The sequence below is a fragment of the Caretta caretta genome, chromosome 5 (assembly GCF_965140235.1).
Source record: "Caretta caretta isolate rCarCar2 chromosome 5, rCarCar1.hap1, whole genome shotgun sequence".
NCBI lineage: Eukaryota > Metazoa > Chordata > Testudines > Cheloniidae > Caretta > Caretta caretta.
Genome location: NC_134210.1, coordinates 70,612,134 through 70,640,029, shown reverse-complemented (window position 1 = coordinate 70,640,029; position 27,896 = coordinate 70,612,134). Strand labels below are relative to the sequence as shown.

The window sequence follows — 27,896 nt, the reverse complement described above, 5'->3', positions numbered from 1 at the left end:
GGGAACCAGAATCTATGATCCAAAGACCATAAATTCTCTGTTATAAAAACCAAATTACCAAACAAGTTAATAAAAGATTCCATCCATAAATAATAATTGGGATAACAAGAATTCAGTCGTCTTCTTAGCGTATGCGCAACATGCTAATTGGCACGTGACCAGGATTCATCACTGAATTTGGTTCACTGGTTGGTTCATTAACTTTCCCGGCTTAGGCCACGTATTGACAGGGAGTGAGAGGTGAATACTGATCCATTCCCCCCAAGAATTCAGTGATTCAGAAGGACAGAAAATTGAAGCAGGATGAAGCTGACATTTTACGATTAAACTGATTTTTCTTTTAGCCATCAGTAAAGAAGGGGCAGAATGATTAATTTAGAAGTAGATCTAAATATTAAAGGTTAAGAAATAAATTGGCATTACCTCCAAAAGCAGTATTGACTGTCAGAATTCTGTGTAATGTATAACAAGGGTGCTTAAAAACAGTGATTTTGTGGACAAGAAAGAAAATGTTTCATTGACATTTAAAATTTCTCACCATTCAAGCAAAGCGCCTCCTAACAAGGTCTCAGATCATGCCCCCTAGATCTGTGCACAGCAGGAAGTGGGGTTCAGCCACCTCCACATCAGTCTTCTCCCTCAGACTCCATAAGATCTGAGGTGTGTGTGTGTGTTGCACAGGTGGAAACTGGGCAGGCAACAGGTACACTGTTTCTCCCTTTAGCCTTATGGACACACTCTGGTGACAATAGCACAAACTTGAGTAGTTCTCCCCAGAGCAAGCAGCTGGCAGGAGGAATTCAACAGAACTGCACCACCAGGGAACAGAGCCAGTTAAGAGATACAGGACCTCTGAAGAGAGAGCAGTAACCTTCTGCTGATTCTATAGAATCTGCACAGATCCTCATGGATCTGCCAAATTTGGAGGTGGATCCGATGGCCTTTTCTTAGGATGACAAATATGAGGACATCTCCACGAGGGAATAGTTTGAGAGTTCCTCCCCACAGAGTCCCCTCCCAAGAGTTAATGATCAGGGCCAAGAAGAACAGACACATTTTCAAAGTGCCAACTATTCACTTTTGCATTTCAGAAATTCTGCTGTTAGTGAAAGAACATAGGTGTAGCGTAGATTGAAAAATATAAATATCAGAGGAGATTCTTATTTACTCACTTTAAAAGAGTTAACTATTTGCCCTTTGACACATGCCATGGAAACAGAAATAGATTTGGGCCCTGTGATTCAACAATGTTATGTGACCTTACTTGAACAATATCACTCTATACAAGCAAGATGACATTATAAGAAGAAATTTAGAAAATGTATTAGATATAACAAATTCTCATTCTTCTGTTGAGGCCTATCCTCCACATTAGTCAACTACTTCAGCCAATTATCAGATATGGAACACCCTCAAGAAAACAGCACTCACAGTGAACACAGACACAATGGCACAATAAATAAGAATGATGAATTTTCAGAGAAAATACAAAAAGCCAACACCAACCTAAGACAACACTTTCTATAAATGTTATGTACCTACTAGATATTCCAAATACAGGTACTTCCTGTGATTCTGACACAGTCCTAGCGGCATTTATATCCTATTCTAGAGCACAAAACTACTCTCTCATTAAGGATTAAATCCAAAGGCACTATTTTAAATTTTTCTTTTACCACAAAGTTGTGAAGTGTTCTGAAGTCCAAGATGGGCTTGAAGCCCCCTGACTTTTTCAGGATCAGGAAGTACCTTCACTAAAATCCTTTCCTTGTTCCTCTTGTAGTGCAGGCTTTATTAATCTGTATTTAGAAGGGAAAAAAAATCTGATTCAGAAGAAAAGAAGATTTGAAATATGCCATATCACTTCAGTCTGTGCCCTGACAGCCCTGGACTAACTACAATGTTGCTTTAAGCAACACCAGAAGAAAGGCTGAAGGAGAAGACCAAACATTGCAGCTAAGAAACAGTATACAGACATCCTGAGATACTGAAAGGGAATATTCTCTACTTCCAAAAAATACTTTAAAATACATGCATATGGTCCACAAGGTTCCATTTTTCGTAACTCTTGGCTAGGATAGTTATTTTATCTACGAAGAGCTCATTCAAGTTAAAGTAGTGGTACTGCAGTTCACAAGCCATTTCCATAATAAACCCAACTCAACTTATTTGCAATGGGTACCAAAAAGTTGTTCCTAAGAAGATGCAGCATTCCTCATTTTTGATATTATGGTCTTTGCCATGGCAAGTGAGATATCATTTGTGAGTGTCTGAAAATGACACCTTCATAATGCAATGACTGCACTATTGTTGCAATCAGAAATAAGATAAGCTACAAAACTGTTAAAATCATAGAATCATAGAAGTGTAGGACTGCAAGGGACCTCAAGAAGTCATCAAGTCCAGCCCCCTGCAACGTGGCAGGACCAAGTTAACCCAGACCCTCCCTGACAGGTTTGTTCAGCCAACCTGTTCTCAAAACCCTCCAATGGTAAGGATTCCACAATCTCCCTTAGAAATCTATTCCAGAGTTTAATTATTCTTATAGGTAGAAAGTTCTTCCTAATATTTAACCTAAATCTCCCTTGCTGCAGATTAAGCCAGTTACCTTCTTGTCCCAACCATCCTCTTTATAATAGCCCTTAACATATTTGAAGACTTATTAGGTCATCCCTCAGTTTTCTTTTATCAGGATTAAACATGCCCCATTTTTTTAATCTGTCATCATAGGTGAGGTTTTTAACATCTTCCTTCAATTTTGTTACTCTCTTCCGGACTCTCTCCAATTTGTCCACATCTCCCCTAACATGTGGCGCCCAGAACTGGATATATACTTCATCTGGGGCCTCACCAGTGTTAAGTACAGCAGGACAATTACCTCCTGTATCTTATATACAACACTCCTGTTAATACACTCCAGAATGATATTACTCTTTTTCACCCCTTCATAACATTGTTGACTCATGTTCAATTTGTGTTCCACTATAATCCCCAAATCCTTTCAGCAGTACTATTATCTAGCCAGTTATTCCCAACTGTGTAGTTTTGCACTTGATTTTTCCTTCCCAAGTGAAGTATTTTCCATTTGTCTTTACTGAATTTCATTGTTAAATTCAAACCAATTCTCCAATTTGTCAAGGTCGTTTTGAATTCGAAACACTACATACAAAATCTTAAATTTCAATTCAATTGTAAAAAGTTGCAAAGTTAAACAATTTAAAACAATGCATAAACTAGTTTCTGCAGTGTAATTTTGAAATTGTAACCACAGCAGAAAGACTATTGCAAAGAAACTAAGCAAATTAAGTATTCAGAACAGACTATCACTACTGCATCAAAAATAATAAGAAACCAATAACTAAAGGACAAGTATAATTATATACAACCATTTCATGTAATAATGGTTTATGATAAAGATTTGAAAACTTTTAGAATGTATTATAGTACTTGAATTCAAACAAAGGGATGCACAGGCAAAATTGAATATTCATAGAGAAATAAGAATGCTTTGGAGTGCAATGAGTCACTAAAGAATAGATAGGCTTTCCTGTGGAAAAACCAGTATCAACTCTGTTTCTCAAAAATGAACCAAAAGCGAGTCTTCACAGTGATTATCTTTCTTGTCTTTATAGGTCAAAATACGTAACTTTCCTCTCTATTAAGTGAACTGTTTTCGGACTTTTGATTTTGGTTGGTTTCAACAAACAAGACTGCCCCCTCAAAACAAAATGCACATACATACCCTGATCTTATTTATCACTTAGTTTCAGTATTCCAAATAAGCTGTTAATAAAATGACAGTTACTTATGCAAATTACATTGAACCAACACGGAGGTCATGGGGTAGAGTTTATTAAAAAAATTAGCAGATATGTTCATACAGTAAAAAGTACTCTTCTTATCGAAGACTTTTTTTTTTTTAAACACTGAAGACAACCACCTTTGGTTTTGTTCATTTTCAACTACCATTTCTGAGAGAGCTTTTGGTGTAAAAAAAAAAAGCCTAATTTCACGCTTACGTGCTTGAATATAAACTATCAAAATCAATACATAACATGAGCTGTCCATCAATTTCAGTGTTATAGGAAGAAGCGAAGTTGATTATGTCAGAGAAATTAAAAATGCAACTATTTAATCACGGTAATTATGCTCATAAAATTCCATGATTGTCTTAATCCCTAAAATATTTGAACTATTCTGATGTGATCATTTAGTCCAAACCTATAACTAAATTGTCATAAAAATGCAAATACTTTTTTTGGAAAAACATACTTCTAATGGTCCCTCTATCCCGCTTGTCTGAGGATAAAATAAAAGCAATAAAAGTCAGTGAGAAGTTCTACTTTAAAACAGCTGGCAGGATATAATCCTTTTTGCAACTGTTACTACAATTTTATCCAAAGCAAAACTCCAGCAATATTTCTAGCAAAATTCAATTCTAAACTAGTTTGTTATACTAAGGAAGAAAATTATAACATTTTAATTATAAAATTACTTTGCAAAAATATTTACAAACTCATAGATGACCGGTGAGGTCCCAGAAGACTGGAGAAGGGCTAATGCAATGCCCATCTTTAAAAAAGAGAAAAAAGGAGGAGGCGGGGAACTACAGACCAGTCAGCCTGACTTTGATACCAGGAAGCTATGAGAGCAATGCATAAAATTTTCAATTTGGAATACCTGGAGGATGAAGGGGTAAACACTAGCAACCAGCATGGATTTATCAAGAACAAATCATGCCAAACCAGCTTGATTTCCTTCTTTGACAGGGTAACTAGTTTGGTGCATAGGGGGAATGCAATGGACGTAATATACCTGGACTTCAACAAGGTTTTCGACATAGTCCCACATGACATTCTAATAAGTAAGCTGGAGAAATGCAGGCTCGACAAAACTAACATTAAGTGGATACATAATGGGTGAAACAACCACAAACAAAGAGTAACAATTAATGGAATGATGTCAGTTGGAGGGAGGTCTCAAATAGGATTCCACAGGGATCTGTTCTAGGTCCAGTGTTGTTCAATATCTTTATTAATGATCTGGATGTAGGAATAGAGAGCATACTCAACACATTTGCAGACAACACAAAGCTAGGGAGGATAAGTGCCAGCACTTTGGAGGATTGAGCTAAGATTCAGAGAAATGTTCATAAATTGGAGAACTGGACTATAGACAACAAAATGAAATTCAACAAAGACAATTGTAAGGTGCTACACTTGGGGGGAAAAAACAAACACACAAAAACAGCATAGAGGATAACTGGCTTGGTAGCAGCACTGCTGAGAAGGATCTGGGAGTTGTGGTGGATCACAACCTCAACATGAGTTAGCAATGCAATGCTGTTGCAAGTAAGTAAGTAAATAAATAAATAAATAACCAAATGCCATTTTAGGTTGCATTAACCAGAGGCATAGCATGCAAGTCACAGGAAGTGATAGTACTGCTCTACTTGATGCTGGTTAGGCCTCACTGGAGTACTGTGTCCAATTGTGGTCACCAATGAAAGGATATGGAGAAACTGGAAAGGATCCAGTGGCGAGTGACAAAGATGATCAAAGGGATGGAATGCAAACCATACAAACAAAAACTAAAGGAATTGGATACAGTTAGTTTGGAAGAGAGGAGATTGATGGGGTCTTCAAATACTTGAAAGGCTGCCTTAAAAAGATGGGAAAAGTTGTTCTCTCTTGCCACAAACAGCAGGACAAGAAGCAATAAGTCCAAACTACAGCATAGCAGATTTCGATTAAATCTCAGGAAAAACTTCATAACTGTAAGAACAGTAGGACAATGGAACAGACTGCCTAGGGAGCTTGTGGAAGTTCCTTCTCTGGAGGTTTTCTAAAGGAGGATGTCTTGGAAGGCTTAAGACACAACAAATCCTGCATCTTGACCAGGGGTTACACCAGATGACCCTTGTGGTCCCTTCTAACCCTGTGATTCTATGAAATTCTTTGCAATTTATTAACTCTGTATAGTTTATATACAACACTAGTATTCTTTTTTAATACTCATATTTTACATGCTAGAATATCACAATAATTAAGGAAGTCAAATGTTATTTTTATTATGCTAGTCCAAGGAATTATTCCTATACAGTTTATTTTATTTGTATGTAGTTATAACTATCATTTTATCACTTATCTCAGGTTCCATGTAAAAAGATTACAACATCTATATGGTGATCAAAATACACTCTTATTCAGAACTCTATATCCTTATAAACCACTTAGGAGACTCATGTAAACTTATTCTATACCTGAAAGATGGGCAACACAAACAGGACTTGAAATTAGACTTGCCAGGTTCTAAGATTATTATGCCTCTGGGTGATGTTTTAATCTTTGTAGTTCAGCAAGACACCCAATTTTCCTATAGCACTTCCCACCACAGCTTTCTCAACTTTGGCTCAAGTCCTCAGCCCAGGCTTTCCTTCCTGTCATTTCACACTACAAGTCTCCTTTACAACCAAGTTACACTTCTTGTGCATATATTCCTTACCACATATTATATGGATAATGTATCCTTAGCATACATTACAATTCTGTATTCTGACAACAGTAGCAAAAGAATCTTGTCAAGTGCTTTCTTGAAAAGGTAACAGCAACTTCACACTGACATTTTTTCCAGAGATAATTAGTGAGGTTGATTGGCTGACCTACTGTCCAAATGAGATCAGAGTGGAGATGAGAACTGATTGGCTGAGTATCAGTGTGAAAGATGACTGATGTAATATTTGAGGGCTGGGGCGAACAAAGAATCAATTTCCTCAAATGAAAGTATGTCCACCATTTATTACTCAGGTTTGGAAAATGAACTTCTGTTGTGTCTTTATTTGCTGCTAGATACTGAGATAGGAGCCATAACCAAGGGTATTTTTTTCAATTTGGTCTTGGCAAGACAACTGACCTTGCATTTCAAGAAACAGACCTCACTGTAGTTATGCATGGCTTCGTCACCTTGAGTATTTTCTAATACAATGTGTTCTACATAAGACTAAACTTTAAGACAACTTGAAAAATTCAGTTAACACAGAACGTTGGCCTGCTTATTAAGAAATATGTCTCAAAAATATTACATCTATGCTCCATGACTTGCAGTTATCCATTTCATTTCTGGATAAATTTTAAAAAGTTTGGTTTGATCCTAGAAAACCTTGCTATTTGAGAGCTAGATATGTTAGAGACTACCTCTCTTCCTGTGATATTCTGACAACTTCAATGAGATAGAGTGCCTGAGCTGACGTCCCTTTGATTTCAATTAGACGAACAGAGGTTCCAACCTACCTGAAGACCAGTGATGGTTGACCTCCTGCCATCCTAGTAGCAGGCTCCTACATGAGAGTCCCCTGTTACCACTACCACAGGCAGAGGTTGCACTGTGGGACAGGGTTTCCCCCTGTGGGTTGTGGCTCAGGCTGCAATAGCCCAATCCTGTTTTTCTCTATTGTTAAGAAGCCCTGTGATAAAGGTCAGATGATGCAGATCCTCATTTGCTAGGCCTTGTGAATCCTGGAACTACTTCAGAACAGTATATGATTGGTCCTACATGTACTTTGATATATGCACATAAGATTGTTACTTTAGTATATACTACTTTACATGAATGCTTGGCAGTTATGAGAGCTGAACTGACCTCTGTTTTTCCCAGAGTTATCACTACTCATGCTAAGCTACATCTCACAATACCCTACAGTAGCACAAATGAGCATTTGGCTTAAGCCGATAGGAAACTAGTCACAATCAAAATACCTTTGTTCTATATCTTAGTACAAGCCAAGGAGGTACCTTCAAAGGCCAATACCTGGAATGCTAGTATCCAAAATAAAGATAAGGAACAGAAGAGAACAAAAAGGAAAAGAATTAAGACAAACTAATGGCTTGGGATGTGGTCACAATGTGACATTATCCTTAAAAAAGACTGTGAACCCCCCTTCCCCCCCCCAACTCTGAGCAGAAGTAATGGCTATGAGAAAGGCTGTTTTCATAGACAAATGTAGAAGGGAGCAGGTAACCACAGGTTCAAAAGGGGGGCTTCATAAGGCATCTAAGTACCAAGTGGAGGTCGCAAGTGAGCGTAGGGCATCTGATTTGTGGAAAGTTTCTCAAGGGATTGGGGAATCCTCATCATTGTAGCATGAGCGAAGATGGAAAAACCCTCTGCTATATGATGGAAGGTTGTAATAGCTGTCATGTGTACTCTAATTCTTCTTAGAGACAATCTTGTCATTTTTAGCTCTAGGATGTATCTGATAACAGAGAGGATGTAGGTGAAAGATGTCTGAGGCCACACCAGTGATTGAATCTCTCCCACTTTTACAGGTAGGTATTAGGAGTGGATTTTCTTCTGTGCAAAAGCACTCTCTTTACACATCCTCAGAACAAGTTGTTTTTAACTCTGCAAACCATCCATCTGCCGTGCCTTGAGTTGAGGAATCTTGAGGTTGAAGGATCTGAACTCCAACAAAAGTGAAGGCATCCCCCATGGAGTAATGATCCAGACTGCCTCTAGAGAAGAACTGGGAGCACTACTTGTTCTCGGCTGTGGAAAACAAGCTTATCTGCACGACACCCCAATAACGAAACAGGTGGTGGAGTGTAATGGGATCTAACTCACTGCTTCAATGCAGAGGGAGGATGATCTCATTCTCCCTGGATGGTGGTTATAAATATGCATGACAAGTTTTCTGTCATGATCTTCTAGTATTTGCCCCTGATTAGTGGAAGAAAATGGAGACAAGCATTTCAGACTGCTCTGAGTTCCATTAAGTTGATGTGCAGAGTGGACTCATGAGGTGACCACTTGCCATCAGCAGTGTGCAGGTCTATATGAGCTCCCCATCCCAGTAGGGATGCATCTGTTATTACTGACATTGGAGATGGTTGTGCAAAGGCAACCCCTGTGCAAATATTGTGAGGGTCCTTCCACCAGTCGAAGGAATTCCATGATCGAAGGCATTGAGAGTAATTTGTTCAAACTGTGTTTGCTTGGCAAATAAACAGTTCTGAACCACCCCTGAAGGCAGTACATGTGAAGTCGGGTGTGTTTTATTGAGCAGGCAATCACTGAAGTATGGGAATATCAGAATTCCTTGTTTGTGAAGATGAGCAGAACCCTGTATTGCAAATGCTCTTGACCCAGAGTGAAGTATAAGAATTTTCTGCTGGAGGGGTGGATTGCTATATGAAAGTAAGTATCTTGCAGGTCGAGGGCCAAGAACTAATCCCATCAGTCCAATGATGGAATTGTTGCTGCAAGAGTTATCTCCAAAATCCACCTGTCCATAGAGATATGTCCCATTCCTGACAGAAATGAGAAAGGAGGTTGCCAAAGCAAGGGAGACATGTAGATTGTTGCAGCAAATAAGTGAGGATGGTAACTCAGCACCTTGACCACCCCATAAAAATTGATGTTTCAAAGTTGTAGGTTGTGAGCTTGATGCCCGAGAGGTAGATGGTCTCCTCTTCTGGAACCGTTGTCTCTTACGCTGGGAATTCATAATGTCTCTGGGAGAAAGAAAGCTGAGTGGGAAGAGATGTCTGCACCATCTGGGACTCACTAAAATTTCTTTTTTGTGCAGGGGTGTAAATTCCCAGCGAAAAGAAGATGGTCCTAGAGTCTTAAATTATGCAGGGACTCGTCAGTTTTTTCAGCAAATAGCTTCCATCTGTCAAAAGGAAGGTAATCAACTTTGGACTTCCCTCAGAAACCCTGAGAGCTAAAGCCCTCCTTATGACTGGGATCGCCTCACAGCATGAAAGGCAGTGTTTAAAATTTGGAGGACTGGGCATGCCCTCCCAGCATTTAAGTTCTCCTAAGGTGAGAAAATAAAGAGGAGAGGACAACGGTCCTTACACTAAAACTATAACAATATATATGTATATATGAATAAAAAATTAAATATTTTAATTTTGTTTTAAGTTATAGAATTACTACAACTAACTAATACAAAGCCAACACTAAAGTACTAACACTAAACTAGCTAGTTAGATCAGAGAAAAAAAATACAGTTGAGGTAAGCTCAACTCAGACACTGCTGAGGCTCCATCTCAGGGCAAGGCAGTTGAGAGGAGAGATAGGGTGGTTTGCCCACAGCTCTTTATAGCCACTGTACAGAGCAAAAGACTCCATGGGGTGCATGTGTGGGCTGAACAGGCACTGCTACCTAAAATCTCCGACCAAAGGCACATAAAGTGCATGCGCACCTAGAGTGGAGCACCCATAGGGACACTCATCTTGAAGAACAACAAGATGCTCCTAACCAAGTTTACATCACATGTGGTCCCAACTCCTTTCTTTCCTGCCTGCACAATAGATCTCTGGCCATTGTTCACTGTCAGCAGACTTTTAGATAATTTAACACTATTTACAAAAATTACATTTTAGTTTTTCATTTAGATCATTATTTATTGTTAGTATTATTGTTGAGAAAATAGTATTTGGTCTCTCCTCGGGTATCTGCCTTTTGTCTGATCTGGAGAGGAAGCCAAGATGTCAGCTACAGATAAATATTGTTGTTTGTTTTAAATGGATGTTCTGCTAAAGAGTGCACACCCTCTGCTGCTTACTAAAAAACAGTTCCTTGGAGAACTGTTCCTCATCTCTTTCAAAGGAAGTAAAATAAAACCTTTGCACACAAGCCATGTCACTAATCATACAATGTCAGGTGTTTATATAAATTACTTTAATAAATTATAGTAAGTTGAGGCCTTAACATAGGTTGTCATAATTTCAAATTCAAGTTTAAATAGGTTTATTTAAAAAAATAAAAATGTACCTAATTTAAAATTTAAAAATCTTGTATTTTTTCTTAATCCTTGATTTTTATCCACCCTGCCTGGCACCATCAGTGCCTGAAAAACTAGGATTTCCTCAAAGCTTTGATCACAGAACTAACAACCATCCTTTATACCAAGGGCTTTTGTATCAAGGCAGCTTTCAGCACTAATAAATCTCACCAAAGAAGCTAGTGAGCCAATGAAGAATTCAGTCTTAGCCAACAAGTACTGTGTTTACAAAAAATCAGTGTATACAGCTGCTGTAAGGGCTTACTGCAGATTGATTCCAAACAAAGATATCTCACCTCCACCTGAGAATAATGTGTTCTTTCCTTTTGGTAGAATGGTTTAAGGACAAGAACAATGAAAGCCCATGGATTGGTAGTTCAACTCTTATTATAGATCTATGAAAAAGGGTTCTGGTTTATCACGATAATGTTTCTCTCACATGACAAGTGTGCCTCCTCTCCCATCCCACTCATATACATGCCATTATTCCCCTTCTTTAAAGGTCTATTTGGATATGGATTTCTTTTTTGATTGTGAAGTTTTGAACGCCTTTGGGGTTTCTCGCTGGACTTCTCCTTCAGTACTATGACACAACGAATGAATGATATTGGTCATATGTCTTTTGAGACCTGTCTTGTTTGTTTACTCATTTATTTAGATAAAAAGCACGTATTCCAAGATCTAAGCACCTGCACATCATTTCAAAATCCATACAGAAATTCTAATTTATCAGTATCTATTCAACTCCACAACCACAATAAAAAGCTCTTACCTGCTCAGCATATTCATACCATCAAACTATTCTATAAAAGAAATCCTGAGAAAATAGAAAGGCTTTACAGTGTGACCTCAAGTTCAAACCATGACTCTGAAAAAGGGAGTGAAGTCCAGAGCTGAATTATATACTAGACTACACTTTCATACAACTTTCCTTAAACAGGAAATCCTTTTTGTATAGAAGAAAAAAAAATCTCTTCTGGAAATTAGGCCTGACTATTTTAGAGTGCCAATACAAAGAAAAGTATCTTCAAAGGCCCTCAGCTCCCGTATCTGCTTTCTAAAAAAAAAGAGTTCACACCACAAAAAAAGCAAGCAGAAGTACATACATATGAAGTATTCCTTCAGGGAATGGAGAGTAGTTCTCTCTGTGCAGCAGCAGCCCCCTTCCTAGGAGATTGTACTCTTTATATGTTCCTTCAGAAAACTGGATGCCACAATCCCGCCTCATTCCCTTGAACTCCTGTGGGTTCTAGCTTTCCACTCCCCATGTAAATGGCTTCCTAAGAATGGGGGAGAACACAACTACAAGGGCATCCTCTTGGACTCCATAGAATCTGTGCAATCAGTCACAAGCCTTTCAGTGCCAACAGCCTGCTACCAGCCCAATGCTACTGAAATCTGGGTGTGTCATTCCAACCGTTGTGGCATCACAAAATAAGAGAGATGACCTTTTACACATTACTGATATATAGAAATAGCTATGGAAGGAAAGTACAAAAAGGTAGGTTCATTGAAAAATGAGAGAGAACTAACTAATAATTCAAATGACAGATTTTGAATTCTTTTTAAAGAATTCTAGCTGAATTATAAGCTTAGGTATTATCTGTAACTATGATAATGATTCGAGAAAAATTCTATTTTTCAATATACCAGTTTTGTGTATAGTCAGCTTTCCTGGCTCTCCTAGTTAGTTTTCCTTGTTGTTTGTGTGCATCTTTTACAGGCAACAAGGATGAGAAAACACATTTTTAAAAATCAGTTTTAGTACCTGAAATTACATTTAGCTCATTTTAGAAACTGACTAGACTTCTAGTTGACACTTTTATATCTGTATTAAATAAGAAAAATAAAAAGTTGGTAAGGAATAAAGAATCAGTATCAATCATCATTCATTACAAGCAGATACAAGAATGCTTTAAAATTTTGAACATATAAATTTATTAGCTCGTCTGGATGAATCCTAAGGTTTAAAAAAAATACACTGAATGCTAACTATTTTTAACATAATCATGCGCCACACAGAGGCACTGGAAGACCAGAGAAAACCAAATATAGTGCCAGTTTTCCATTAGGGAAAAGAACAATGAATCTATCTTTGCTAAAATATTGGAACACATATGAAAAGAAAAAAATGTACTAAACATCTACAGGATAACAGACCGTGAATAAACAGTACATATTTATAATTAATACATTATTGATCAATTATAAAGCATCTGGTAACAGTCAAGAGATGTAACACAACTGAATTTTACTAAACCTCTGATATCAAGTCTTGTGTTAGAGGACGTCATATTATACATGACTTTGAAACTGATATGGAAACAAAAAAGGGCCAGAGATGTAGCTTGTCAAACAACAGGATGGCAACACTCCTCTTTAAACTCTTCTCCTTCACTTCTACACCTCTATTTTCTTGCCTCTTCATTACCTCATGAGTAATTTAGATTGCATGCTCTTCGGAGCAGGGGGCATGTCTTGTGTCTCTATGGCATCTAGCACATTTTTGAATGGCCAATGAAAAACTAACATTAACCCCTTTGACCAGGGGGTTGGACTAGATGACCTCCTGAGGTTCCTTCCAACCGTGATATTCTACGATATTCTATGAACACAGAGCTATAGTACAGCTAGCTGATATTACTTCTATTCTGGACAACTACCAGTAAGATATCTTTCTAACTGGTTAGAGGGAGTTCAAAGAAGAGCAACAAAACACTGGGCTAGTGGAACTGATTTAAGAATTAATACTAAAAAGAAGTAAACAGGTATATCTTGGCTAATACACAACTGTGGCTGGAGACATGAGTAGTTCAAATATTTGAAATGTGCAAATATCAAGGAGGGAGAAATTATTTAGAATGGTATACACAGGAATAACTAGGAGTAACATGAGGAAATTAAGTGGAGTAAAATGTAAGATGTATATACGGAAAAATTTCCTCTGAGAACTTACCTAGTTCATGGCAAGCTGGGGTTCAAATCTACCTACATTAGCCTACTGCACACTATGTGTCTGTGTGGACCCTGCCACTGCTCACTAGAAGTTACAGAGTGCACTTTAATCTACTCCACTTTGAAATGGGAGTGGATTAAAACGTACCAGGGAAGTTTTACCGAGCAGGAGAAGGGTCCACACAGATTAAACTAGAGTGTAACCCATTTGGAGCATGGATGGGACTCACAACATGTGTCTGTACAGCATCCATCACAATGGGACTCCAATCCTGATCAAGTATAATAATAAATAATAATAATGATAAATGTAGATTTTTTAAAAAAATAATGTTAATATGTTAGAAAGATGCAGTAATAAAAGAAAACATTCCAGCTTTGCAGTTGAAATTTTAAGGATATGAAATTCAGCATTTAGCTATTGTGTTTCTCCCACAATGCTAACTTAGCCACTTTGCACATACATATTATTTTCTATTCTTATTTTCCTTTTTAGATGGAAACTCAGGTACTGTTGTGCTATAAATGCATGTTATATTGTATAATTACTAGGCTAGCTGTAGCTGAAATAGTAGTATGAGAGAAATATTTAAATCTTGGAATTTTTCTACTTGAATGCTTTATTTTGCAATCTTAGCATTCCATTCATGCTAATTTTTAGCATGAATAAAGTGGGAAACTCCCATTGTGCAATTAAAAATGGGTAATATTTTTAATTTTGGAAAATTCAACATGAACTAAAATTTTACCAAAACTAATTATTTTAGAACAAAATAAATTGTACAAAAGTTAAAAACACTAAAGAAAATAAGTGATTAGCAGAAGAGACATTGCTATATGGAAACTTTCAAATACTGCGTATTAATGCATTATTTACCTTGGCTGTATACTCAGCTTTATAACTGTCTTGCGTGGCAGAGAATCTTGTGAGGACTGAACATCATCCTACAGGGAAAAAAAAACTTTGAATTTATATAGATATACATAGATCAAACTAAAAATCATACATTTCAGTTTTAGAAGAACCAACACTTAAAAATGCGCTATCTACATCACACCAATAGCGACTTCCAATGAAACCTAATTTACCACAATATGCAGGAAGACACTAGTCACCACTTCACCAGATAATCATCTCCAAACCTGTACTTAACAAGAAGATTATGAACATACGTGTCTAAATAGATTTTAATAGAAAGGAAAAATGTATACTTATTCATCCAATTTGAAATCATTGTTCCCATTAAGTCATTTATTGTTATACCCAACCTTCACACTCACTGACACCTATACACGTTTCTACAACTGTGTACTAGACATTCTAATCACTAATATAGCTGGTGTGGTTTACAAACAATTTCAGTACGTTGAAATTAACTTTCTATTGCTGGAGGTTCACCCTCTCAAGCACTATAGTCCTACAGTTTAGTTGCAGAAGCCATAGGTTTACTCTTTGTTAGAATTCAACAAACTATTCTCTCCCTGCTCCACCACCCAAGTATACACACACACACACACACACAAAAGAAGAGAAGGGAGGATTGTGTGGGCATCCAGATAAATTAAGGTTTGGGGTTTTTTTAAACGAGGTGTTGGTTCATCAGCAGGCCAGTATATGTCAGTAACAGTGTAAGTTTATGCAGTAAGCACCTTCAAAAACAGGTTTATTTCCTAAACTCTAGAGTCTCTCTATAAAATGCTAAGACTGTTTGCCTGTCCTTGCACAAGGAGTCTTTATATAGCTACCCTCTACCATGGGTACAACTCCCCCTTATGATCTAGTCACCCTCTAACGGTCACAGCCTAAAGAAGGTAAGTTTTTGTACTACTACATAAGCAGTAACTTTTGTGTTACTGCTAGTAAATCATTAAGGGTTGTGGCCTACAGCTCTCCATTTTGTCTAAAAATGTGAATGAATATAATAAAATAAACAAAACACACCTCTTCTAACACTGACTTGATAAGTTCACACCTATAGGTTATTTATACTGGGAGTAGCAGCCATTATACTTAAAAATAGTAAAATAGCTTTCATTAGAACTCTCTAATTTCAATTACTCAGAATATTCTCAAAAATTCACCTCTATGGCTGAAATTGTCCATGTCTGGTTTTTACCCAAAGTTATTTTCTTAAAGGTCTGAGTAAGAAATGCTTGGAAGAGATGCTCAGCTAGGATCTGTGACAACCTCTCTTTTTGCATCCATCCACTGGCTCCCCCTTCTCTATCTCACCAAATTTAAATGTCCTCATTTTGAAAGCTCTCCGTAGCATATCCCCACCCTACCTATCATTTCTCATTTACTATCAAAATGTTGACTCCCACCTCCATAACTCACATTTGTTACATTTTCAAAGAAGCACCCTTGTGCTTTTTGCCATGCTGCCCCTCATGCTTCAGAGAAGCTCCCATAAAACATCCACACAGCTACCTTATTATCCTCCTTCAAATCACTCCTTAAAACTCTGAATTTCCGTGATGTCTACAAAAGAAATTTGACAACGGTTATGCCACTGGTGTGGAGAGACTATTGCCTACCACACTGACCAATACAGACTCATTGTTTCCTTGTACTCCTTGTGTCTCTGTATCCATCAGTTGTCCCTTGTCTGATAAGATTGTAAGGGGGGGAAACCATCTTTCTGCGCTATGTTTGTACAGTGCCTAGCACAATGGGGCTCTGGTCCATGACTAGGACTCTTATGTGTTATGGTAATAAACATACTCCTATTATACTACATGACTATAGAAGAGTAATACTGAAAACTCAGCATGAAGCATGAGCACAGCACAACTGCCCTGAAATATAATTCAGGGGAGGAAGCAATTGCCTGAAGTATATGTAACAATTAACTGTTAAAATGTAATCTGGAAGTGCATTCAGGGATTTACTTTCCAGCCAGCAAAAAGCTTAATACATAAGTAATGATTTTGGGAAATCTGTGTGCACAATTTGTGAATCCTGGGTTAGATAATAAACTCTGTATGTATCTTTACCAAGTTGCAAACTTCATTTCAAATGTGCAGTACTTTTTGCCTTCTCTATGGTCTGTTTGCCCCCATCTTGGACTGGAATTCCACAGGTGGGTGGCAAAGGTCTAGTAAAAGAGAGTTGTTACGTGCACAACCATTGAAATGTAATCGCTCTTGAGAAAAGACTGGCTCCCAACCAGGAGAGCTGGTTTATCAGGGGAGAGGTTACCTAGCTCCAACGCGAGCCCAGATGATTACATTGAAATTGTAAAGCCCTGTAGCCCAAGCCCTCCAAGCCCAAGTCAGTTGACAAGGGCCAGCTGTGTTTGATTGCACTGTGGACTTGCCCTCAGGGATCTAGAAGCTGGATTCCTCTCTCAGCAGAGTAATGAGTGCCCCATGAGGATGCTCTTGATTGGATCTGTGATGACATAGATACTGACCAAATTAATATGTGCCTTAAAAAGTTCAAGTAATTAAAGATATGTGAAAATAAAACTGTGTAAGTATATATGAATGAAAAAATATTTCAAGATGTTACTTATGCACATTGCTGATTGTAGAAACATTTTCATGTATTATATTAAATTATTTAAGCGTCATATGACCATGTAACTAGAGACTGCATTGTAACACTTATGTGCAAAGGCACAGACTTAAGATGGATTTTGGTATGGAATAATATAGTTTGTTAAAAGAGATGGACTAAAAAAATTATAGTATTTGCTTTTTTTAAATTAAATATATTCCTTTAGTGTGTTTCTCTTCTGAAAAGTGACTTCAAAAATGGCTTGCAGGAACTTTGAGCTCATTTTTCCTCAGTGGATTCCCATATCAAATTCTCTCAATTTACAAATAAAAATATGTCTGTTCTATATTCCAATTCTGCAGATTCAACCTGGGCTCAGATTCAGAATGGGCTCTTTCTTTCCCCTTCATCATCATAAGTAATTATGACCTACAAGTCAAGTTAGGCCTACAGTTACACTTGTGCAACCTCACTATCATCAATTTTCACAAGCAACAGGTATAGATAATTGGATAATAGATAAATTCTGTTGATGATGCACATGAAACAGAGTCCAGTACACTCACTTTCAGCTATGTAGGTTCTGCAGGGCCAACTGCAATAAGTAGTAAAATCTATTTTTGCTGTCAACACCACCTGTAATTCTAACTACATACAGAGACCAGATCTGTTGAGTAAGAAGGGACAATCTTTACATAGTTAATTTTCAGAGTAGAAGTTGAACTTCTCCACATCATTCATCATTAGTCTTAAAAGATTATTCATATAACTTTTAAAAAATACAAAAACGATAAGTAGGACAACTCACCATCTTAAGGAACGGAGTTGATGGGTTATAGATGTAGGTATCTTTGTCTTTTAGGATAAGAATATGAGCAGAGTCAATGATCACCCTCTTCAAATTCATTAATGAGTGGAAAAGCCTGTTGATAAAATTTTCAATTGTTACTAGTTTTGAGATTATATGTTTATAAAAAGCCATTATAAGACCCTTGGAAAAAAAGGATATAGAAATATTATTAACTATTAAAAGTATTGCTTTAGCTGAGTCTAATTTTTTTATTCTGACCTAAATTTCCAACAATGACCAGTTATTTTGGGTGCCCAACTTGAGATACCTTGAAAGACCCTAATTTTGAGGAAATACTGAGCACTTGTCTCCTGAAAATTAGACCCTTACTTTACCCTGTCTCAATTTGGGCACCCAAAAATCATCACCATCCTTGCCACACTATCAGAAGCATATGGAAGAAGGCAAATGGCCCCAATCATCCCTACCCTGGGCTCTTGTGTCTAGCTCTTTCATATTTAGCTGCAATAATGCTGCTTCAGCCATTATTGTACTACAGAGCATGCCTTTAGGTCAACTTCTCCATCTCCATTAAATAAATTTCAGTTTACTTAGCATGTTACTAGTCATTCTTAAAAGATGTCCAAAATATGTCCAACTTTCTTAGGTACTACTTGCCTTTTATGTAGGTGTGTCCATTCTAAGCCATCTTTCATTACATAATAAGTTCATTTTACTTTGGATAGTCTATGCAGACAACTGCACTGAAAGCTGTGTCAAATTTGCATGGGATAGAATTACTTTTCCAGGACTCTGCTCCATAGAAGATGATACTTAAGATCTTTATAAGCAGTCAGTGTGATGTTTTTGCTAATCACACTGGACTTCCATACTGCATAAAGTTTTTTAAATACAGCACTTGTGTTACCTATTCTGGGCTTCATATCGAACACGTAATCAGCAGTATCGTGAATGACGCTACCCAGATAAGCTTTTTGTTGGGTTTCCCAGCTTCACCTTCCCTATGGGTGCTCCACTGTAGGTGACTCCACAGCAGTACCGCTGATGGAGGAATGGGGCTTCAGATTCAAATCTATAACTGATGCTAATACTGTGGAGCCAAATATGGCATGGGATGATGAGCATGGATAATATTTTAAAAACATATGGGCAGATGCCCAAGTTTCTGCCCTGCATATTTCTGATGAAGGCTACAGAAGTGGAAACATCTCATGAAAGGAGTTTGGACTCCAGACAGGGATTGAAGATTGTGGGCATTATAGCAGTAGTTAATACAGTTTGATATCCATTTGGAGAGTCTCTGATTTGATATTGCGGATCCCTTGGATCTCTCTGCAATTGAGAGGAACAGTTTAGGATAGTGGTTTTCAACCTGTGGATTGCCGACCACTGGGAATCCGCAGACTATGTCTAAGATTTTCAAAGGGGTCTAACACCTCCATTCTAAATTTTTTAGGAGTCCTCAAATGAAAAAAGATTGAAAACCGCTGTTTTAGGAGATTCCTAAAGTCTTCTGTTCTATCCAAATAAAATGTCAAAGCTCTCCTGACACTGATTCTCTGTTGTCACGGTGAGGCTTTGGGAAGAAAATATAAGCCTCAATTTGCTCTATTAATGTTTTTTTGATAGAAGTAACTGCTTGTCTTTATCCGACAACTATTCAGTCATCATTTTCTAAGGCTGTCCATGCACTTTGACTCTTGAATATTTTGATGTGGCTATTAATTGTTTAGCCTGGGTATTCACTTTTCAGTACCTCATGATCTTGCATTACGTTAGATGTCATAACTCCTACTGTAAGGCAGAGAGAATGCAGAATAGCACAGATACAAATATGATGCTGGAGCTGATTTTTTGTAGAATTCATTTGATCCTCTTCTCCTTTGCACTGAAGAACTTCAGAATTTATCATGCCATGATAGGATGGCTTGGGAAAAGTCTGTAGAAGCTGCAAAAAGTCTTTAATGCTGCAGACAAATCATCATCACGTATCATGCTGGAGGACTGCTTCTTTATGCTAACCATTTGAAGCAGGAAGCATGCACCCAAAGATGTCAACACTGCATTTATTATGGAGACTCAAGATACTTCCATTTTGGGAACCATACAAAATCTTAGCTCTTTGGACAGTGTAAAGTTAATGAATTTGCCTATTTTGGTATCATAATTTCTTTTGGCACTTATTTGCTCTCTATCATCTTCCACAGTGAAGGGGAAGGCATACTTCCTACCTGCAATACAACACAAAATATTTGCATGGTCTTACTGTTCCCTCACTCTTGTCTGTCTAGTTCTAGCTTTATCTTCTTCTGGTTATCTCACTGAACTGTTGAGGTCCCCTTTGGATTATGCTCTGGAGAAAACAGTCTTTCTTGGGTTTATTCTTTGTATCAGAGCCTTCCCAATTCCTCAATCAATTACATGCTGGAAGCAAAAAGAAAAGGAGTACTTGTGACACCTTAGAGACAAAAATTTATTTGAGCATAAGCTTTCGTGAGCTACAGATCTTTCTAGCCTTGTTAGATTTTCTTTTTTAATTTGAGATTTCTACTGTTTATCTTTTCCTCATCTCACGGAATAAAGAGCTATTTTCATTTTGATTTCTTATTTTTCATTACTAGGGCAATGTCCATTTATTTTAGTCTGTCTCAGAGTAACCCCATAACTGATGGATCAAGATTATCCAAGCTTGTCAATCAGACTTTTTTGCTTTGCCTTTTTCTAGTAGATCTACATATGTGAGAAGATTAAGCCAAGATTTTCAAGCATAGGTACCGCAAGTTAAATTTCTAAATCTGCATTAAGGCATCTAAAGAACTGGCCTGATTTACAAGAGTGCTGAACACCCAGCAGCTCCCATTGACTTTAATGCAATTACAAGAAATGCCAGAACCTAGTTATAGCCTAAAGGAACAAGTGATGTTCTAATTAGAATGCCCATAATCCCTTTGACAATCAGTGAAGAATTAATTTATAGGCATCCATAGCAAATCAAGTGATACTGATAACACCAAGAATTTGAATTCAAGTGATCTCTTAGAAGGGTGCCTCATTTTTCTTATATTATAAATAGAGATAAAAGGAAGTATATAATTTATATAATATTGAACTCTTTCACATTCCATGCTTTGGAGAATTAATGCTAAATTGGGACTGATCCAGCTTTCCCTACCTTCCAAATGGCACAGATACACATGGAGAGCAGATAGGAAAGTTTGGAGGATTTTTTTTTAAATATACTCTCTGAATGTAATAGTCAGAAACAGAAGAGTGTTTTAAGGGCATTATTTCAAGCATTGGCTTATTTAATATAGTATTCTCTCTCTATCAATAAGACATCCATTCAGCAAGTTCACCAGTACCTACTTTTCATATTTTCTGTACATAAACATGTTCTGAATGAATCATTCATTCATATAGCTATAGGTGTGTGTGTGGTAGGGGTGTTTTAAAAGCAATATCTCTACTTTGCAACTACTTAAGAGAATATTATAAATTATTCTATCAAAATATAGAGAAAGTTATTCACTTCCAAACTTGACAAAGAATCAATCTACAAATGAGCTAATAAGCATAGTAATAAGAAAATGATGTCCCAGGTTGAAGATAGGAAGTTATATAGTGGGAAAGACTAAGATAATCACATAATACCTAGTCAACATCAAGTTTCTTGATCAGTGCTTAACAGTGGCAGAGACTTAATGCAGCAGTATCTAGTTTTGCTTTGAATGATAGCCCTGTGGTTAAGGCACAAGCTGCAGGCTTTATCTTCAACCTTCCTTTAAAACCCCTGTGCACATTGTAGCCTCTATGTGCCTCAATTTCTTACTCTACAAAATTGGGGAACTACTTCCCTACTTTATATGGATACGCTGAGATAGAAGAGAATATATAAAATACAAAGTAGCAGTAATATTTTCTCAGTGGTATATATTTTGGTAGCTATATTAAAAATACAGTATATTCATAACAAAAACACAGGAGAAAATAAATGTAAATATTTAAATGTACTCATTAAATTATATTACCTAGTTCCATAATCCACAACTACCCAATCTTTAGATGTTCCTGTGATGGCATCATGGTGCTGAAAGAGTCCTAGGTTCCTCCTAGCCTCCGTCAGCAATTTATAATTTTCCACTGAAGGAAATGCATTCATCTTTTCATATTTTTTGGACTCTACTAGTGCAAAAGAATAAAGGATCTCAGCAGCTCTGGAAAATCAAAGAAAAAAATGAATGGAGCTACTTGTTTACACACAAACATGCACACACAAAGCCAAACACACACTTTAAGAGATGAACCACAGCGCTTTCACAGCTTCCCCTAAAAGTGGTCCTCTAGGTTCTTTAAACTAAAAGTTAAATTTTGTCAATTACAATATAATTCACTATTTACAAATAAAGCAATAAAGAAGTTCATTTGCACAAATTTGTAATGATCAGTGATCATACCTTAGATGGATGCATTCAGGATACCTTCTGTCACAGAAGAAAAATTAAACTTTCAAGAACACACAACTTGTTTAACCAACAGAATTACTCCTCTCAAAAGGTACATACTGTATATATTGCATGCAGTATTCATGAACTCTTATTTAATTTTTAAGACCTCTGTTTGGGTCTTAGTTTGGTCATTGAGAACCCAAACTAATTTCTTCCTAAATAACACAACAGTCAAAGTAAAAGATTATGACAACACATCCAAACTGTCTGAGCCCTGGTCTACACTACAGGGTTAGGTCAAATTTAGCCACGTGAGGTCGATTTTATAATGAATGTGTCTACACAAACAACCCTGTTCCATTGACCTAAAGGGCTCTTAAAATCGACTTCTGTACTCCTCCCCGGCGAGGGGAGTAGCGCTAAAATCGACCTTTCTGGGTCAAATTTGAGGTAGTACAGATGCAAATCGACTTTATTGACCTCTGGGAACTATCCCAGAGTGCTCCAATGTGACCACTCTGGACAGCACTTTCAACTCCGATGCACTAGCCAGGTACACAGGAAAAGCCCTGGGAACTTTTGAATTTCATTTCCAGCATGGTGAGCTCAGCAGACCATGCAGTCCCCCAAGAATCGCAAACGAGCTCCAGCATGGAGCGAATGGGAGACACTGGATCTGATTGCTGTATGGGGAGAAGAATCTGTGCAGGCAGAACTCCTATCAAAAAGGAAGAAATGCTAATATATGTGCCAAAATCACACAGGGCATGATAGACAGAGGCTACAACTGGGACACACAGCAGTGCCGCGTGAAAGTCAAGGAGCTCAGGCAAGCCTACCAAAAGACAAAGGAGGCAAATGGTCGCTCTGGGTCAGAGCCCCATACATACTGTTTTTATGATCAGCTGCATGGCATTCTAGAGGGGGACCCTACCACTACCCCACCACTGTCCGTGGACACCTGCAACATGGAGGAGGATTTTGTGGATGAGGAAGAGGAGGAGGAGGAGAATGCGCAGCAGGCAACTGGTGAATCTGTTCTCCCTGGCAGCCAGGACCTTTTCATCACCCTAGAGCCAATACCCTCCCAAGGCGGGATCCCCGACCCTGAAGCCGGAGAAGGCACCTCTGGTGAGGGCACATTTGTAACTACAGTACGGGGTTTAAAAGCAACGTTTAATGTTTGATTTGCCCTGAAGACTTGGGATGCATTTGCGGCCAGTACAGCTACTGGAACAGTCTGTTAACGTGTCTGGGGATGGAGCAGGAATCCTCCAGGGACATCTCCATGAAGCTCTCCTGGAGGTACTCTGAAATCCTTTGCAGAAGGTTTCTGGGAGGGCTGCCTTATTTCGTTCTCCACAGTAGGACACTTTACCACGCCAAGCCAGTAGCAAGTATTCTGGAATCATTGCAGCACAAAGCATGGCAGCAAACGGTCCTGGGTTTTGGTCACACTGAAGAAACATTCGGTCTTTATCTTTCTGTGTTAGCCCCAGGAGAATGATATCATTCATGGTCACCTGGTTGAAATAGGAGAATTTTTGCAAGGAAACAGTAAAAGGACCCCATTCATGCTGGGCTGTTTGCGCTTGGCTAAAAGGGATCAACCCTGAGAATAGCCACGCAGAGGGATGGGGGGGAGGTGTGTGCTGCACATCCACCCGAAAACCGCAGCCCCTCCTTTTAAATGGCAAACCCAACCAGCATTGCTTGCTATGGGATAGGAGAACGCTGCAGTTTGAAAACATTCCCACATGTTATGAAGGTGTTAGAAGCCAAACCCGCGTAAGCCTTTGGTTTACCATGGCTGCCTGGAAACCAAATTCTGTTGCCCAGCCATGTGTGATGTGTCACCATACCGGCAGGCGCTCAATATAAAAGACACAATGTGACCTTGTACCTAAAGCACATGTGCTGTCTGCTGTGATTTGCTTGATTCACTGTGAAAGAGTCTCCCTTCTATTCTCAGAAATGTATCATTTTAAATTTTACTCTCCCTTTTTATCCCTCTGCAGGTCCAAATGTTTTTATGCTCCCGCTATCATCTCCGTCCCTGAGGCTATCGCAGATTAGAAGGTGAAAAAAACGCACTTTCGATGACATGTTTTCCGAGCTCATGCAGTCCTCCACACTGATAGGGCACAGCTGAATGCATGGTGGCATTCAATGGCAGAGACCAGAAAAGCATTAAGTGAGCGTGATGAGAAGAGGCAGGATGCAATGCTGAGGCTAATGGGGGAGCAAACAGACATGCTTAAGCGTCTGGTGGAGCTGCAGGAAAGCCAACAAGAGCACAGACCGCCACTGCATCCACTATACAACCGCCTGCCCTCCTCCCCAAGTTCCACATCCTCCTCACCCAGACGCCCAATGCCACTGGGGGGAGGCTCCAGGCACCCAGCCACTCCACTCCAGAGGATGGCCCAAGCAAAAGAAGGCTGTCATTCAAACAGTTTTGATTTGTTGTGTGGCTACAATAAGCAATGTGCCCTTGTCCTTCCCTCCTCCCCCACCGCATCCTACCCCACCCGGGCTACCTTATCAGTTATCTCCCTTTTTTATTTTTAATTAATAAAGAAAGAATGCATGGTTTCAAAACAACAGTGACTTTATTTCCTTTGCCAACCATAATCGAAGGGGAGAGGGTGGTTGGCTTACAGGGAATTAAAATCAACAGAGGGGGCGGATTTGCATCAAGGAGAAACAAACACAACTGTCACACTGTAGCCTGGCCAGTCATGAAACTGGTTTTCAAAGCCTCTCTGATGCGCAGTGCTCCTACCTGTGCTCTTCTAATTGCCCTGGTGTCTGTCTCTTCAAAATTGGCAGTCAGGCAATTTGCCTCAACCTCCCACCCCGCCATAAACGTCTCCCCCTTACTCTCACAGATATTATGGAGCACACAGCAAGCAGTAATAACACTGGGAATATTGGTTACACTGAGGTCTAACCTAGTCAGCAAACAGTACCAGCGAGCTTTTAAAAGTCCAAAGGCACATTCTACCACCATTCTGCACTTACTCAGCCTACAGTTGAACTGCTCCTTACTACTGTCCAGGCTGCCTATGTATGGCTTCATGAGCCATGGGAGCAAGGGGTAGGCTGGGTCTCCAAGGAGAACTATTGGCATTTCAACATCCCCAACAGTAATTTTCTAGTCCAGGAAGTAAGTCCCTTCTTGCAGCTGCTCAAACAGCCCAGAGCTCCTGAAGATTTGAGCGTCATGCACCTTTCCCGGCCATCCCACATTGATGTCAGTGAAACATCCCTTGTGATCCACCAGTGCTTGCAGCACTATTTAGAAGTACCCCTTGCAGTTTATGTACTGGTTGGCAAGGTGGTCCGGTGCCTAGATAGAGATATGCGTTCCATCTATCGCCCCACCACAGCGAGGGAAACCCATTGCAACAAAGCCATCCACTATGACCTGCACATTTCCCAGAGTCACTACCCTTGATAGCAGAACATCAGTGATTGCACTGGCTACTTGAATCACAGCAGTCCCCACAGTAGATTTGACCACTCCAAATAGATTCCTGACTGACCGGTAGCAGTCAGGCATTGCAAGCTTCCACAGGGCTATCGCCACTTGCTTCTCAACTGTCAGGGCAGCTCTCATCTTGGTATTCCTGCACTTCAGGGCGGGGGAAAGCAACTCACAGAGTTCCAGGAAAGTGGGCTTACGCATACGAAAGTTTCGCAGCCACTGGGAATCATCCCGTACCTGCAAGACTATGCGGTCCCACCAGTCTATGCTTGTTTGCTGGGCCCAGAATTGGCATTCCACTGTATCAACCAGTCCCACTGCCACCATGATGTCCCAATTGTCACATCCTGTGCTTTCAGGAACGTCTGTGTCCTCCTCACAATTGTCCTCGTGCTGCCGTCTCTTAGCCAGGTTCTGCACATACTGCAGTGTAATGTGCAAGGTGTTTACAATGCTCGCAACAGCAGCGGTGTGCTGAGGGGGCTCCATGCTTGCTGTGCTGTGTCATCTGCACAGGTAACCCAGGGAAAAAAGTGATTGTCTGCAGTTGCTTTCATGGAGGGAGGGAGGGAGGGGAGACTGACGGTATGTACCCAAAACCACCCGCAACAATGTTTTTGCCCATTGGGAGCTTAACGCAGAATTCCAATGGGCAGCAGACTGCGGGAACTGTGGGATAGCTTCCCACAGTGCACCACTCCGTGAGTCGATGCTAGCCACGGTAGTGAGGACGCACTCTGCCGACATAATGCGCTTAGTGGGGACATACACAATCAATTTCTAAAAATCGACTTTTATAAAATCGACCTAATTTCGTAATGGAGACATACCGAGGAAGGGATCCACCAACTGACCACCAGTACCAGACAAGACCAAATACCTCAAGACCCTGTATCTTAGACAAAGTACAGGAGTTCACCATACTACAACTGGGTGCTCTCCTGGACCCTGAGTACAAAGTCCATCTACTCTCTGGACAGCTCAGGGGTACCTGGGGAACTTTGGAGGCACCAACCACAGAGGACATTGAGAATGACCTAGAGTGAGTGCCATCTACAGCCACAGTGTCCTCTAAGTGGAGCAGAGCAGATGCTCTCCATAGGGGGCCACAGCCACTTGGACCACACTCAGGACTCCACGGCAGAATGAGAAAAGAAGGAAGTGGCAGCTGAAACAGCATCACCTCAGCCATGTAAAGACTTGATTCATGATTGTTATGGTTAGGGGAGACATGACATAAGGACCTCATCAGTGCCTCTGTAGAGCCAATCTATATCGACTTTAAAAATGTCACTTTGTATCGTCCCTTCAGGGCATAGGAAACACTATTCTCCACTCTCTTCCAGCATCCTGAAGGCAGGTTTCAGCAACTGCTGGGAATGGGAAATAGCCATCACATCACATCCTCTCCATTTATGCTGTTTGTATGTTCCCTTCTGAGTGTGAACCATCTTCCCCTCCCCCCATCTCCATTCCTCTCCTTTGGCACCCAGATGGCAGGATTTGGGTAATGCTGTTTGCTGTTTCAACATTTCCTGCTGGACATGGGAACCAGCATTACCCCATCACCCTTAGTCTCCACTATCAGTCCCCTCCCTGGCATCCACATGGGACTGAAGAGGGATTCCAAGGGGGGCAGGGGATTTAAATACTGTAACTGAGGTTTATTGTAAAACACACTGCTGCACACATGGTCACCTACTCAAAAGGCTACTGACAGTCAGCACTAAGACCCAGAACCAGAGAAGAAGAAGAAAGAGGAGGGCACTGGGACATCCTTCTGATGAAAACGCACGGTGACCGGCAGACAGTATGGCCACCTCTTTGAGCTTGAAAGGGAGAAGCTGAAGCAGGAACAGCAACGAAGAGGGGATGAGTATATGGTGGCTATGTACATCCGCCA

At 39.4% G+C, this 27,896-nt stretch overlaps 1 protein-coding gene across 1 annotated transcript in view; it reads right to left on the bottom strand.

Annotated features, from left to right (window-relative positions):
* The window catches only part of MAN2A1 (mannosidase alpha class 2A member 1), a 213,761-nt gene that overhangs the window by 67,657 nt on the left and 118,208 nt on the right, over positions 1-27,896 (bottom strand). Inside the window, exons 10-12 of the mRNA XM_048849432.2 lie at positions 22,087-22,272; positions 18,056-18,170; positions 14,623-14,690 (exon numbers count right to left, since the gene is read on the bottom strand). Of these exons, the coding sequence (XP_048705389.2) occupies positions 14,623-14,690; positions 18,056-18,170; positions 22,087-22,272 (369 nt within the window). The remainder of the gene's footprint in view (positions 1-14,622; positions 14,691-18,055; positions 18,171-22,086; positions 22,273-27,896) is intronic.